We start from the raw sequence: 16145 nt of genomic DNA on the forward strand, positions 1-16145 counted from the left end.
CTGAAGGCCACTTTACAGAGTCAGAAAAAGGTTCCATAAAAAATTTGATTAATTTAAACGGGAGTAGATCAGAGAGTGGGAGGAATCTCTTGAAATACAACATGGCTGTGAAACAGCAAATAAGAGGCCCACCTCTGATATCCATCTGCCTTGAGCAGATTGACCAAATGATGATTTGAGAATTGTAAATTCATCACAGTAACACTTAAACCCACAGACTTATTGTGTAATACAATATGGTTATTGTATTGAGAAAATTGTACAGTCCCTGCCTGTGCTTTAAGGGATATCTGGTGCTTTATTTTATAGGTTTGTCATTTCAGAATAATCAATGTCATGACACTTCCTGTAAGGAGCTCTGTATTTTGGTTTGTGTTAATGGAGAGTAGATTTTGAATTGACACATTTCCATTTATTGTGGCGTAGAATAGGCCTTGCAGTTGGCTCGGATTGAGGTGGGATCACATTCTAACCACATGCAAACAAGTTTGTGCGTTGTTTTGACCTTCCTCAGTGAGGTTATTTAGGTCTGTACTGTCTTACTCATCTGCACTTAACTAAGCACCCTTTACAGCTTCAATATTTTCCCTTGTGTCAAAGTGCATAACATGTGCCCTTATTTCTTCATGTAATGTTTTTTTTAACTTCGTTGACGCATTGTCACTCAAAATGTCCTATGATTAGAACATCTTTGAGAAAGTACACATACTGTTACAGAGACTGATCATTTATGCAAATTTGGGTTAACTTTGAAATTCTCTGCTACTGTCACTGCTTCACTGTTTGCACTGTTAACAGCCATGGCTCTTGCTCTCTCTTTTTTTAATAGTCTTTTTAGCTTCAAGACTGTTGGTAAAACTGACAATGTGTGTGACACTGGTGGGACAACTGTGACTACCATCTGATGGAAGTGACAACTGGACTTTATAAAGCTCTGACCTTTATTCTGTTACATTTTGGTGGACAAATCAATTTCAAAAATGTTTCCAGAGATTCTGCATTACAGCCTCACAATTAATTGTAATTGTATTATTACAGTTTACAGCCACCGTACCCCTGCTTTATGTTGTTGTGTAGTTCATTTCAAATGAATGATGTGTGTGCATTTGTTGTCATACTTTGGACAATCTCGTTGATGACCACTTTCATCAAGTTATTGTAACGGTTATTCTTTTGTTTACAATAAATGTCTTATCACTGAATCATGTGTGCTCTTATATTTTTTATAGCTTTCATATTCACCCAATATGTGAATATATATTTTTCTCCATCATGTATACAAAGCTTGCATTTGGAAACAAATCTGTATGAGAACCAGGGTTGTGACTGACTGATGCTTGACTGTGAAACCCTAGAAGCATATTATGGTCTGCAAATAAAAAAATAAAACCCTTTATTTTTCCAAAGTAAGCTGAAGAAAAATTGGTCCAACGTTGTAGCACTGTGCAAAATGAGCTGCTACTGTTGCAGTGTGTGCATTACTTTCAGGTAACTGTCTTCATCATAGCCTGAACGGTGATTTATCACTTATGTGGTGACATATTCAAGCCACTCATATAATTTATACATTTGCAAATGTGGTATTATGACAGTCCTTATAAGATGTTATTGTCCTAACATGTTAATACCATAGGTTAATACTAGCGTTATAGCCTACTGAAGATTTGAGCAGGATGTAAGGCAATAGCAGATTATTACAGTAATCAGAATCAGAATTAGGTTTATTGGCCAAGTAAGTTTGCACAAACAGGGAATTTGACTCGGTAAAGTGGCTCTCAGTGTGCTTACACAAAATACACATCGCAAAACAAAACAGTACAATACGACAGGCACAAAAACAATACAAAATACAAAAGGTGCAACAGTCTAAGAAAAAAAGTGCAGGTATAACACGTATGTGAATTACGGTTATACAGTGAAGTGAAATAAGATAACCATAATTAAATATGATTATAATATATATTATATATAATATAATATAATTCCAGGAGAAACTGTACAGTGTTTATTATAAAGATCCAGGGTTATTGCACAGTGTCAGTGGGTTGGCTGTTCAGAAGTGAGACAGCGAGAGGGAAGAAACTGTTTTTGTGCCTGGAGGTACAAAAAAAACAGAGCATTCAAAGTCACTGCTCTAAGGAACGATACAGGAAATCGTTCCTCCCAACTGCAATAAGACTGTACAACTCCTCTACCTCTGTCAGAGCCACCATCACAGAACTGCACTAAACCTGTCTCCTTGCACTGTGTAACCTGTACCATATTGATATTATATATCATTTTATACAATAATATTGTCTTTTGCACACTCTGTCTACATATTCTTACACTCATAGTATATTATATTACCTATTGTATAGTCAAATACTTATATTCATACCTCTACTATATACCATATATTATATCATACTCTCTGTATATTTTTTGTAAACATAAGTCTATATACACATATCTATACATGTGTACATGTTATAATTACTATTATTATATCACTATTATTATTATATATACTGTTGCTTCCATTATTACTATATACTGCTTTTATATTGGTATAATTACTATCATATATAAATGTATATTGTTATATTATATACTATATATACTGTACTATTCTTATATACTGTCTAACAATTACATTACCATCATATCATCAGTACTATTAACATCATCTTGCCACTGCACTTTATCTGCCTATTTTATTTTATCTTGTGCTTCTGTTTTTTTATTCTTTCTACCTCAATATTTTTTATTTTATTCCATTGTATTGTATTTTATTGTATTCAAATGTACCGGCTGCTATGACAACTTAATTTCCCTTCGGGGATGATAGTCCAGGCAAAGTAGCTTTTTACGACCGACTAATTGTAAAAGAATTTTTTTCAGCATAGATCATTTCTATGAGGTGTACAGAACAACATACTAAAAGTCCTAAGAAATCCTAGTTGAGGAAATATGTTTAATTCTCATCAATGTGTGCCAATAAGGCCCGGCAACAATACACCCCAAAAGGGCTATTTTTTTCCTTTACTCCTATCTAAATAAAACTTTACACAATGAAAGTAACCATGAAACGTAACATTTTTTGTATTACAAGTTTCTTTGAAAATGAATTTGAATATGCAAATGAGCTATACACTAATCGAATATGCCCCAAATACACCCAAATAGGCTTAATTTTTTCCTTTACTCCTACCACAATAAAACTTTACATAGTAAAAGTATTCATGAAAAGTAACTTTTTTTGTATTACAAGTTTCTTTTGAAATGAATTTGACAAGCACATGAGCTCCACACTTATTGAATATGTCCTAATTTGCATAGGCAGAAACACCATTCATATGTATGACAAATACATACATAAATTCATTTTCAAAGAAACTTGTAATACAAAAAATGTTACGTTTCATGGCTGCTTTCATTGTGTAAAGTTTCATTTTGATAGGAGTAAAGGAGAAAAATAATCTTTTTGGGGTGTATTGTTGCCGGGCCTTATTGGCACACATTGATGAGAATTAAACATATTTCCTCAACTAGGATTTCTTAGGACTTTTAGTATGTTGTTCTGTACACCTCATAGAAATAATCTATGCTGAAAAAAATTATTTTACAATTACTTCTATTTTTGGCTCCAAAATGGGTTACTTTGCCTGGACTATGAATAAAGTACTCTATCTATCTAGAAACAAGTTAAGCGGTACATTCAACTTAATTTATTATTATTATTATTATTATTAAAGTTATTTTTTAACCTTTTCATATTCTCTCATCAACACACGTGGCTGCGCCTGTCGCTGGTGGAGGAGTCAGGTGACGTGAACACGTGACCGGGTTCACAGTTGAAAGTCACGCAGCTCGTCATCAACATGGCGGCTCTGATGCAGACCTTCCACCGGGGCGGCGCGTGCAGCCTGATGGCGGCCGTCCTCCGCACGAGACATGCTGTTCTCCTCGGGGCTGTTCCGCGCGCGGTGCGGCTCCCCGGGGGGGGGGCGGCGGAGCGACACTACAGCTCCGAGCCGAAGGACGACCTGCGCGTCCGCTACCTGGACGGAGAGGACGACGGTAAGCCCGGTCACTACAGTGGGTGAGATACCAGGGGGGGGGGGGACTGACGCTCCGTCAGGTTCATACAAACTCTGAAACCAGTCCGACATCCTGATGTCTGCAAAGCGAGGCCCCGCCCACCATCACAGACTGTGCGTGTTGACGTCACACTACGTGACCAGGAGCCATCGGCTGCGTTCAGATAGTCCAACTCATATATATATATATATATATATATATATAAAGACTAGATGTCTCGTTATGAATAATTATGTTATTTTCAATTTTTTTTTAAAATAATTTATGCAGTGTCATAACTACATCTCTGACGTTTATAACGATCAAGACCGTTTCAAAATCGGTTGAAAATTGAGCAAGTTATGGTTATTTACCACTACCAACACAATGTTATGGGTGAGCGAGCTGCCTGTAGCAAGATGGCCGCCATCTGGTGACGTCCGGCTCCGTTGGCCGGCAACGCAGACGAGACATCTAGCCTTTATATATAAATCTATGGTCCAACTAATATGAATCATAACTAACAATAACTAATAATCTCCTTTCCCAGCCACTACTGATTGACCCCGATGGAATACGTCGCTAGGCCAAGGAAAGATGCAAAGGAGAAGACGTAAGGAGTTAGGATAGGAGATCCACTGTGTAGAGAAAAACAGCCTCCACTTATGCTTAGAGGTTTTTTATTATTTTATTTACATAAGAAGATACGCACAAAATGTACAGTATGCTGTGCGCTGACAGTAATAATAAAGTGTCCTGTTTACAACAGAATGACACATCCTGAGAAAAGATGGTTTCAGTTTTCTCACAGGAAATAACAACAAAACAGACTGCAAATAAAAAATTGTGTCCATTCCACAGTCAGAGGATTGAAATAACTTTTACATTTTGATTTGCATTTACCTATGATGATGTTGGGAACTGTAAGTTCATTCTGTCTGCTGTTTAATGTGATCCCTGACCGGACAGATGTGACAGAGAAGAAATCAAACAATCGTGTGAGGATTCACATCAGTTCTGGATCGTGTCATGAGAGTTGAACAGATGTTCTGTTTTCTATATTTACTTGGTTGTGTCAAGGTGCAAATACAAGGTTGTGTCGCTTTAAATGTTGCCACTGCAAGGAATTGTGGGGTGGCTTTTTTTCCTTTCCTTTCGTAAAGAATGGTCTGGTCTTTCCTATGCTAAAGGAGATACGTTAAGAAGCATTGAGGCTCCTTTCCTTATCATTTAGAGAATTTCAGCAGTTCTTATTATGGTGGTCGCTGAAATACTTCCTGGTCATTACTCTTAAGTTTCCTAAGCAAAATGGACTTTCCGGATGCTGCCCCTCCATCAATGCTACTAGTGCAGTACCCGTTGTAAACTGTTTGGAATAGGCTGTGGTTCCTCAGATTTGTTCAAAGGCAGTCTTGTGGTATAAAAACTATGACAAATAGCGTCACTTTTGATAATTACTTTGCCATTTACGATGTAGAACCCTACCGCCCTACAATATACTGTCACTTTTGATTCATTGTGTGCTAAATGTTGTGTGCAGAGATTTTTATAAACAGTCCATGGTGCAGAATAGAATGAATAGAATCAAGGTATTGTCATTGCACAGCGTACAACGAAATTAAGCAGCAGTCCTCAAGGTGCACAATATAAGTAATAACAGCATACGTAGTAAAAGGTGCAATATATACATAACAACAACAACAAAAAATGACCTGAGTGACCCGAGAGAAACTGTTCACCGTATACCTAGTTTATCTGAAAAGAAGATTTTCTAGTAAATCCCTCCCTCCACCCCTGGGGCCCCCTGCAGCAAGAGAGAGAAGACGGTTTGCAAAATTCATGACAGGTCTACTGAGCATCGAACTGAATATCCGGCGTATTTATCAATTAGAAACTATCAAGCCTTTATATTTGGCAGTTTAAGCCAAGTTCACACAACACGACCTTCAAAGTCGTTGAATCACTTTGCAGTTACACAACTTACTGTCTTGTTAGGAATCTTACAGTCATTGTGAATTCATTCCACATGACTGACTGGCAACAGTAGATCACACACTGCACAGTCTCTCACATGGAGGAACCCCAAAATAGTTGATCGGGTCTCAAAACCTTATTTGGTCAGGAGAGCACACACAAGAGGTGGCACTTTGAGTCTGAATGACCTTCCTGCTCACAGACTAACACATCAAGCTGCAGGAGAAGTGAAACGGTTCAGCGGACATCACAGCCTGAGAGAAAACTAACCAAGCTTGACTCAACACTCAGGCAGTTCAATTTTTGGACACATTGGCCCTTGTTCCATGTGATCACACTGTCTTTAGCCGTTGTCAGACATGACCTCTGGAGGAACTATCGAGAAACTGGGTCCGGACTTCCTCCCGAGGTTTCCTTTCACACATGCACAATCAGTTCTCCATTGAGATGCATGTGTGTTTTTGTCTTCAGCACAGTAACAACGTCGGCGCGTATGACCTCAAATTCTCTTGACATTTTCGTCCATGTCTTGGATGCGCTTGGCTTCACTTTTTTATCCTGACATATACTTTTTTTTTTCTTTCATTTTTGCGTCGGTCACCTGTTAGAAACATCTGCTCCATAGTTTCTGTGGATGATCTGACAATGTGCTTTATAGTTCTAACATTGTGTTATGTGATGTGTATAATGTGGCTCATCATTAACATGTTGTTATTAAAGAGTTCCATTGTTATTCACCCTGATTTGACATTGTCTTTCAGGTATTGTTGTCGTGGGAATAAATCGAGCCAAAGCCAAAAATGCCATCAGCAAAAATCTGGTCAAAATGGTATGTATTACTATGAACCTTTGTATTACTTTTGGCATGATGAAGAAGAGTAAAGTCAGTAATTGGTAACAGACATGAGGCTGGAACTCTGCTTCTCTTAGCAGGATGTAGGTTTCTACGATTTGAGTTTATTTAGCAAATCAACATGACGATATAAATGAGCTGCTGTTGAAATTTGCAAGATGTGCACGTTGGTTCCTTTCCAAGCCTTCATGATATACGGTGACCCATAGTGCCCTGCAGTGTTTATCTATGTACATCTTCTGAGAAGCACAGTCCCAGCTTTACTTTGACGACTCAGCAGTGAAGGGAGTGTTCTGTCGATGTGAAACAGAATATCGTAGAATTCCTGGACCTCTAAACTGACCTCAAGCTATTAGGTTAACTTTTTTCTGATCTCTCTTGTAATGTCTAAGTTTGTCTTCAAGTATGTTCCAAATCATAATTATTATTCTTAGATGATGTAAAACAAGTTTAGCGTTCAAATCGTAAGACATTTGGAGAAATGTTATAAATGTGCAGTTTTTAATTTAAGCTTTTGCTGCCTTTCAGATGTTTGAAGCTGTGGAAGATATCAAGAACAATAACAAAGTGCGTAGTGTCATTTTCTGTAGTTTGGTTCCTGGGATATTCTGTGCAGGTAAACTCACCTTATTCATGACATTTCTGTGTGCATTGACGTGACATTGCGTGTGTGTACTCTGTGCTGCATGTTTGAGGAAGCCACTGGATTGACTCTGATACTTTCTGTTGGTGTGCAGGTGCAGATCTGAAGGAGAGAGCCAAGATGCACCAGAGTGAAGTGGGGCCATTTGTGTCCAAAGCCAGAGCACTCATCACAGAGCTGGGTAAAGACCGACTGTGACAGATGTTTGACTTGGATGTGTTCTTCACAGAAGACAACTTTGATTTTTTTCATATACTAATGAAGGAATCACGGTTAGGTCAATTTAACTGACTAATTTAGTTATTATCATTACTTAAACAATTTTGGGGGGGAACGATGCACAATAATTACATTATTGGTATCAGGTATCTATAACTATATCACACACTGCATCAGTCAAGTTGTTTGACTGTTTTCCACATTTACATTTGACATGGCACCAGTTATTAATTCACATATTCAACGATAATTATGAAAAGTGGGTCATGATTAAGAGGCCAATCAGCCTTGATATGGAAGTTGATACTGCAGGGAGCTCCATTGCTTCATATTTATTTTTAAAAACTATGATTTGGAGTATCTGATATATATTGGTCAATTGAAAGAAATACAAAATTGTTCATCTTAAATGTTAACAATACAGTGTGAGCCCGAGGCACAGCTACATTCTCCTTCATATGCCACATCCGGGCCTCGAAACGAGAGAGTTTCTGGCAAATGTGAAGAATTCTGTCGGTGGCTGGTTTCTGAACACACAACCTGACCGACTCTAGGCAGCTCTGCCAGCAGTGGAGAAAATAACAGTCTCGTGATATGAGTAGTTGATATGTTCTAGTTGAATGATGATGTTGTTTGTTCGGTGAGGTAAATATGAACTTATGTTATAGCTTTTGATCAGCACCATATTGTTTTTTCTTTTACAGGTAATCTGCCTGTACCAACAATTGCTGCAATTGACGGAGCTGCTTTAGGTGGAGGCTTGGAAATGGCCCTGGCTTGTGACATCAGAATTGCATGTAAGGTTTTATTTTGAGGCTGCAGTTAAGTCTCTGGTCTATGTGCAAAACTCTGTTACTGTTTGTTTTCGTAGAATCAGTTTTCAGTCAAAGCAGTTGAAAGAAAATCCCTCACATAGTTGAAAGTTAAAGTCAGAACTAAATACCCTAAATTAAATGCTGTGCTGCAGTTAATTATACTGCTCTCGAGTTTTTTAATTCATTTTCCAAGAATTCAAATTCTCTGCTTAATTTTCTCCCTTTCAGTTCTACCACAAAGCTATAGTGGAGTGTGATGAGGCTAAAGTCATCTGGTGGAATCAGTGACACCTAGAATCAAAGCTGTTTTGTTTCCAGATAATTGGGAAACCCATTGTTCTATACTCCATACTATTATAGTAAATCCAAAGGAAACGAAGACGTCACAAGTGCCACAACAATATCCTAATGTTTTACACACAGCCTTAATGAAGCGGCCAACTGAGCAATCTCCAATCATTTAAAGGTGAATTAGCCTCAAGGGGTAAACGTTCGTTTGGTGTTATTAGGTCCAGATGACATTTTGAATATTAACCTCTATCTGCATATTTATGAAAAGCCAAAAGCTGATGCCCTACATTCAATGTGTTCTACTTCTTTCGCTCTCCACATGGACTGTTTACCTGCGGGCAACCACAGTCTGCTCAAAACGTATTGGTCAAACTAGACCTCGGTAACATGATGCACCTGGTGCATCTGGAAACGGGGAAAGAATAAGATGTAGCCTACTGGTTGTGGGTGGCAGGATAATCAGACGTAGTTTTATACTTCCATCCTCCCCTTCACTTTTAAGATCCTTTTAGCGTCCACTCTAATTAGGTTTATCCTATTTATTTATGGGAGGTAGTAAGTTTACAGAGTTTATCAGAGTCAGTCGATGCAGTGTGTGTCACTCTTAAAACCATTATATAGGCTACATCATGTCATTAAGTAAAAGGTTTAATCTCATCCAAGAGGTTTCTTCAGTTTAATTGGCTTTCCCTGTGTTTGCAACTTTGCAAAAGCGTAGTCCTGAAAAAGTTTGAGATATTGACTCTTGGCTCTGCTTTAACTATTCGAGAAGTTGGTCAAACAAAAAACCTCTGGTCAGTCGGCAGCAATTAATCTCAGTTCACTCCCCCTGTACACTGCACGGCAAACGACGCGTGACAAAGCTGAAGATCATGTGACTCTAAGAAATGGGGACAAAACTGGGTTAAATCGCACACAGTGTATGCCCAGCTTTACTGAAAAACAAATGGAAAGGTGAAAACATAACCACCTTTTCAGAGGTAATGACAAGCATGCAATAAGCTGTGTGTGAAAGCCCTGCAAACCTTCTCTGTTTTAAGAAATGTCTTTATTGATGCAGAGGGCAGACTGTTTTAGTAAACTAGTTTGATTGTCCTGATGATTTTATTAAATATCTCAGGAGTTAATGTTTGGATCTTGATTTAAACAGTGGTGGAGATATGAAAGTAGTAGAGTTATTGAATATATTATTATTATTATATTATTTATTTTAGAATCACTTGTATAGTACTGTGTCTGAATGTATATACTGGGATATTGGTGAAATAGAAAATGAATGCATTCATTATTTTCTCTGTATTATATCATACATGTATTCTAGTTGTTGTGTATATGTGTAAATAGTGCTAACTACTGCTTTTTGGTCCATCCAGCTAATACTGCCAAAATGGGACTAGTCGAGACTAAACTTGCAATTATTCCTGGAGCAGGTAAGGAAATATTTTATTTTATTTCTGGCTTAAATATTTATTTTGTCTACATGTCAACTGGTTAAACTCCTCATTGAAAATTGCCTGAATGACCGTGAGTGTCCAAAGCTTCCTGCCAGCAGCTGTGAGTTGGACCTGATCTTTTGTGCAGTGCAGGTTATACCAGACCATGAGGTCTGCCATAGAGATTCACAATACCTTTTAAAGTCAAAGCCTAAGGAGAGGTAACGTCTTCAGGCTCCACATTGAATGTGCTGGGAAAAAAAGTTATTTTATTTTACTTAGAAAACCTTATGTGCTCAAGATCTGACAGTGAATACAGGTTTATGTTTCTATCATGACCCATTTTATATGTTTATATAGTTGACAACCCGTAATATCATCAACATCTGTGATCAAGGCCATGCTCCATTTAGGTTTCTCATTTATTTTGCAGGTGGTACACAGCGTCTCCCCAGGGTGATCAGTGTCTCTCTTGCTAAGGAGCTCATCTTTGCCGCCCGGGTGGTGGACGGAACAGAGGCGTGTCGTCTGGGTCTCGTCAGTAAATCTGTGGAGCAGAATAAGAGTGGTGATGCTGCCTACTTGCAGGCTCTGGAGCTCGCCCGAGAGATCAACCCTCAGGTAACACCTCGCTGACCAGCACACATCTGCATTAAGAAGTTATACTTCACAGTAAGATAAGAACAAAAAGGTGATTTAGCTGTGAATGCCATGACTAGATCCACTTTGTTTACTCCTTTTAATCCTGCAATAACAGCATTATAATATTTTATAATTCCAAACAACACAAATCAATTTATGAAGCTTTGTAATCTATAAGACAATCGAATGTTTGACTCTCACAGGGCCCGATTGCAGTAAGGATGGCAAAACTTGCGATCAACCAGGGGATAGAGGTAAGTCCCAGTAATTCAACAGCAGGTCTTTGTCGAGTAAGGTTGTGTTCACTAGGGTTGGGCGATCTGAATACCAGGTGTGAACAGATGTGTTAAAGAATACAGATGTTTGTTGTACATGTATAGTACGACAAACACACACACACAATCTGCTCCACGTGATGATGTATAAGCAAATGCTTGTGCTGCTTTGTCATGTCAAAGGACCTTTGGCTTGTTGGTTGTGTCTGATTTAAAGCCAAAATAACCCCTAATAGGTGATTTTGTTTTTTCCATAATTGCATTTGCTGATATTAGCAAGCACCCCTGCACATGTGTGAGCACATATGCACCTGCGCAACTATACAGTATATCAACGGTTATTGGGCTTATAGAGGTCAGGAGTCCTTCTGGTCTCTTCCTTGAGAATACACACATTAGTTATGTTTCACAGATGGTGCTCCCATTCATGTGCCATGTTAAAAGAGGGCAATTCAGAGAGAGTCTTGAGTTTTTAAATACAGATGCTTTTCAGTTGCACTCACCGTATTTCATTGTTGCTTATGAGAAATCTGAATCTGAATTCACTCAGAGAAACCAAATTCTCTTTCAGGTGGATTTATCTACAGGTCTGGCCATTGAAGAGGCGTGCTATGCCCAGGTGAGAATCTCTACTAGTCAACTAGCTAGCTGCCTGTTCTAAACCTGCCTGTTTGGAATGGGCTGTTTGCTTGGCCTGTGTTTGTTCATCCTGCCTGGTTTCTCTGCAGTGAAGATTTTAATAGCCAATGTTTTTATTCTGTATTGCTGTTCATGTGTGTGGTTTATATATATATACATTTGAATGATTTACTTAACAGGTGTTACTTTTTCATACTTTGCATTTGCTATTTCAAAGGTCAGTTAAGCATTGACACAATGTTCAGACCCAAGGTCACAACTTTTCAAAATAAACGCTCTGTAATGCAGCTCTATATGAAGCATTACTGCAGCAAAACAAATGTTGACCTTTTGCTTTGAGGACAACTTGCTAAACAGGAAATGATTTTATGAAAGTTGATGCCACAATGGAGGTCAGCACCACTGCTGTTGAGATTATCTGAGGATGTAGAAGAAGATTGAACTTGGTCCGCAGACTGAAGGCACACTGCCCCGACGCCCAATGCCTGCTACAGGGTGCTGGTGGTCTGTTCATTACATTTTTTTCTTAATATTGAAGTACCGCTATTCCAAATTGCACCTAACTTGGCTCTGCACTTTAATGAGACAGTGTGAGGTCAATTAGCGAAACAATTCAGGAGATATGCTTTCCATATATATATACAGACAGACACAGAGATGTTTGTGGAATTAGTAGGTCGATAATTTACCTGCTGTGCTAAACAAATATACATGTGCTTTTGTTAGCTGCCCTTTGTTAGTGGAAGGAGCTCAGTATATGAAAAATCTCTGACTGATGCTGAAGTAATGTCATTATAATTATTGGACCTGCATTATATAGTGTGTGTGAAACTACATACACCAGGGCCTTGGTAATTAACAGAAAATGTATTTATTACCACTAACCGGTTAATTCGGTTAATACTTTCCGTAATGCATGTATTCACGAACTGTCAGCTTTCTGCTATGTTCATTTTGCATGGGTGGCCAGAAGTACTACATTTTGTGTGCATGCTGTTCATCTGCCACAAATAGGGTTGCAAAATTCCGGGAATATTCAAATTTGGAACCTTTTCCATGGGAATTGACAGGAATTAACGGGAATTAACGGGAATAAACTGGAAATTTTGTGGATAATTTATACTAACTGTATTTACCTTGTCATATACAGACATAAATATAAACATTTTGTTTTGTTATAGGCTGATTTGAGCCCTAGAGAAACTTTGGGCACTTGACTATACGCTTCTGCATCGTTTTGTCATTCTTAACATAGGTCTTTGCACAGTATTTGCAAATGCACACAGCCTTTCCTTCTACATTGGATGGGGTGAAATATCTCCACACATGAGATAGTGCACGTGGCATTGTTCTTTTAAATAAGATGAGAAAAAAGTTTGTAAAAAAACACTAATGCAATGCCAGAGATATAAATAGTTAGCCAAACAATTGGAATTGTCTGTGAAAATATTTAATAATTGATGGATAAATTCATGGAAATAGGCTAGATGAACAGATGAACAATCCTCAATCAGCATGCTAATATGCTTTCCCCAGTAATATCATCGAAACTTACTTGTCTACTCCTGCACCCTACAGCAGGCCTCAATAGCCCTGCTGTAGTGTGCAGGATGCTGGGAATTATCTGTGCATGTGATGGAAGAATGCACAGTGGAGGGTTGAAATTCAACCTACAGTGTGTGCTGCATTCCATACATCTGTAAAATACAGTTTTGAATGATTTCTTTGCAACCCTAGCCACAAACGACACAAAATCAGTGTTTAAGTGTTACTAATCGTTTTTTTCCTTTAACATGACATCAGTTCACACCAAATAATCTCACATCATCAATGTGAAACAACTCTTCCATGTCTCCCTCAGGAAATGGGTCAAGATGAAGTAAATAAAGAGGTGTTTCCTCTTCTGTACTGATATATTTATATTGTTATTTCAGTTGATACCAACCAAAGATCGATTGGAGGGTTTGGCTGCGTTCAAGGAGAAGAGGCGTCCTAATTTCAAGGGCGAGTGAGGCAACGCTGGCCGAATATTTGCAGAAACTATCCCAGAGTTCTGCCTCCTTCTCTCCTACTGTTCAACTGCTTCCAACATATCTATGGGTGAAACTGTACAACACATTAAGCTGTACAGCATCCAGGGGACATCTGACTGCAGGGCATTAGGGCTGATCCTGTCTGGTGTATTTTAAAACCCTTGTTGGGTGCGACAACTATTACGTCAACATATGGAGAAACCAAGTAAATTCACTTAGCATTGAACACTGCTTACAATATTTACAACCTCTGCACTCTAAAACATGAATTACTTCAAATGGTTATTGCTTTTGCAGTGTGAGTGGCAGGCAATCAGCAACAGTAGCCTCCTTGACTAGTGAACTAATCCAAGCCATTGAAAATCCTTTAAATTCTGTGAATGCTGCAAGACTGATGCATCAGAAAGTGTATTAGATTTATACTTTGTTAGAAGTGTCCTGTGATCATAACACCAGATGTGTCTGCAAGAAATCATTACATTTTATTAAATGCTTAATGTGACATTATTCCCTTCTTTGAAAAATGTCCAGAGGGTGGAGGTTTGGATTTGACTGTTGAATGTGTGATGATTTATTTCTCTGTGCTAATAACAAACAAGACACTGTGACCGTTGATAAAAACAACTCAGTCTTCATGAAGAATCAACAGAAACGCTCCTATTTTCTACAAATCAAAGTTTCTGCTAGCCTGTTATGAATGATGACTTCTGCAGTGAGCATGTTCTTAACATGAAAGTTTCTGTAAGATCACTAATGATGGGGGGGCTCGCATGTATGCGACAAAAAGATAGCAAACTAAAATATTCATCAAAGTCAAAAATATGTTTATTTCATGGACATTCAATTCAAAAGACACAAACATGTACACACTTCATGACAAGATGGATATAAATGAAGAAAGTTTCCACAGTTCTATCTGGAAGATGTTTGTTTTATTTTAATGGTTTGACATGCTTCTCTCACATACACACTGGATTGAGATGCTGGTTAAAAATCTGTTCAGTGAGGCTTATGAGTTACAAATGTGAATAACATCAAGAAATGTTTCAGATATGCAGATTACCCTTCCAAGTGCATCAATAACATATTGACATATTATAGAAACAATGTAATAAAAGCCTCAGATTTCATTCTCAACTGCTGGATTTTTCTTGAACGCTCTGTTGGTCCTTGACTGATAAAGATTCGGTTGATCACCCTGCAAATGACTAGTAAGTGAAACTTGAGTTACATTTTTTAAATGTTTGTTTCCACATAGCCTTGTTAGGTACACTGTAATACGTTTTGTATTACTAGACTTCAGGGATGTTTCTACAAGGTGCCCAGTTCTCCTTAAACCCCAGGAAATGTAAAACATAGTTGTGGTCTCAGACTAACATAACATAACAGTTACTTTAATCTAATGCCTTATGTATGTCCTATTCTAGGCCTGGTCAGATTTCAGACACTGGAGCACTGTCACCACTGTGTCCACACACATGGAAATGAGTAGTCTTGCAAACGATGGATTTCCTCTGAGTTGCCTTTTCTTCTGTCCTAAATGTGTTTCAGTCCTCACTGATTCAGCTATCAAGAATTTTAGCAAACCATTTTCAAGACTGTTTTAATGAATGAATCAGCCTCAGTGGACGTGATATAAAACCTTTTGATTGTGGGAAGGAGACTTTATTCAGCAGAAAGTTGTACCAAAGTGAACTTTAGAAACACTGTTTCTGTTAATATGGATCATTGTTTTTAATGCTATGCCAGACAATAAATTCCATTGCTTTATTCAAAGGTCCATTTCTGTAAATCAGTCAATAGTAGTACTTGCTTAGCCCTCAGTGCTTACCAAGGTGCCCCTGCCCTTAACCCGCAACAAGAAAAATTAACAAAAAACCTATTTATTGTCCCAAAAGACAATTAACACAACAACTTTGTTTGCCTATACACACTATACACAAACATCAGTATTATGATTATTATTACCTGAAGCTGCTTTCATAAATAACATCATTACATCTAAATATCATTCTTGATGTCGAATTACTTGTTGAATTTAAATGATTTGAGACGATGCTCTGTCGCCTCTGGCCCATCTTAATGCCGGAGTAGAGGTGGAAGTTTGTGTAAAAGTAGCAATGGGTGCTCTTAAGTGGGAGAAGGAGCAAAATCAGGATGTAATCCTCAGAACTTCTACTTTCAAATTCAAAGCAGAATAATAACTGAAATGGCTGTGTGCTCAGAGTTCAACCAGGTGCTCAAAAAGCCCCATGAGATCCAAATA

At 38.1% G+C, this 16145-nt stretch overlaps 1 protein-coding gene across 1 annotated transcript; it reads left to right on the forward strand.

The window, feature by feature from the left end:
* Positions 1 to 3850: 3850 nt before the first annotated feature.
* auh (AU RNA binding protein/enoyl-CoA hydratase) lies at positions 3851 to 15016 on the forward strand. Its single transcript, XM_061067196.1, has 10 exons — positions 3851 to 4062; positions 6798 to 6865; positions 7418 to 7505; positions 7627 to 7713; positions 8456 to 8548; positions 10231 to 10287; positions 10724 to 10911; positions 11136 to 11186; positions 11779 to 11826; positions 13781 to 15016. The coding sequence occupies exons 1-10, from the start codon at positions 3864 to 3866 to the stop codon at positions 13856 to 13858; spliced, it is 957 nt and encodes a 318-aa protein (XP_060923179.1). The 5' UTR covers positions 3851 to 3863; the 3' UTR covers positions 13859 to 15016.
* The last annotated feature ends 1129 nt before the right edge of the window (positions 15017 to 16145 follow it).

Source organism: Limanda limanda, chromosome 1 (assembly GCF_963576545.1).
Source record: "Limanda limanda chromosome 1, fLimLim1.1, whole genome shotgun sequence".
Taxonomy (NCBI): domain Eukaryota; kingdom Metazoa; phylum Chordata; class Actinopteri; order Pleuronectiformes; family Pleuronectidae; genus Limanda; species Limanda limanda.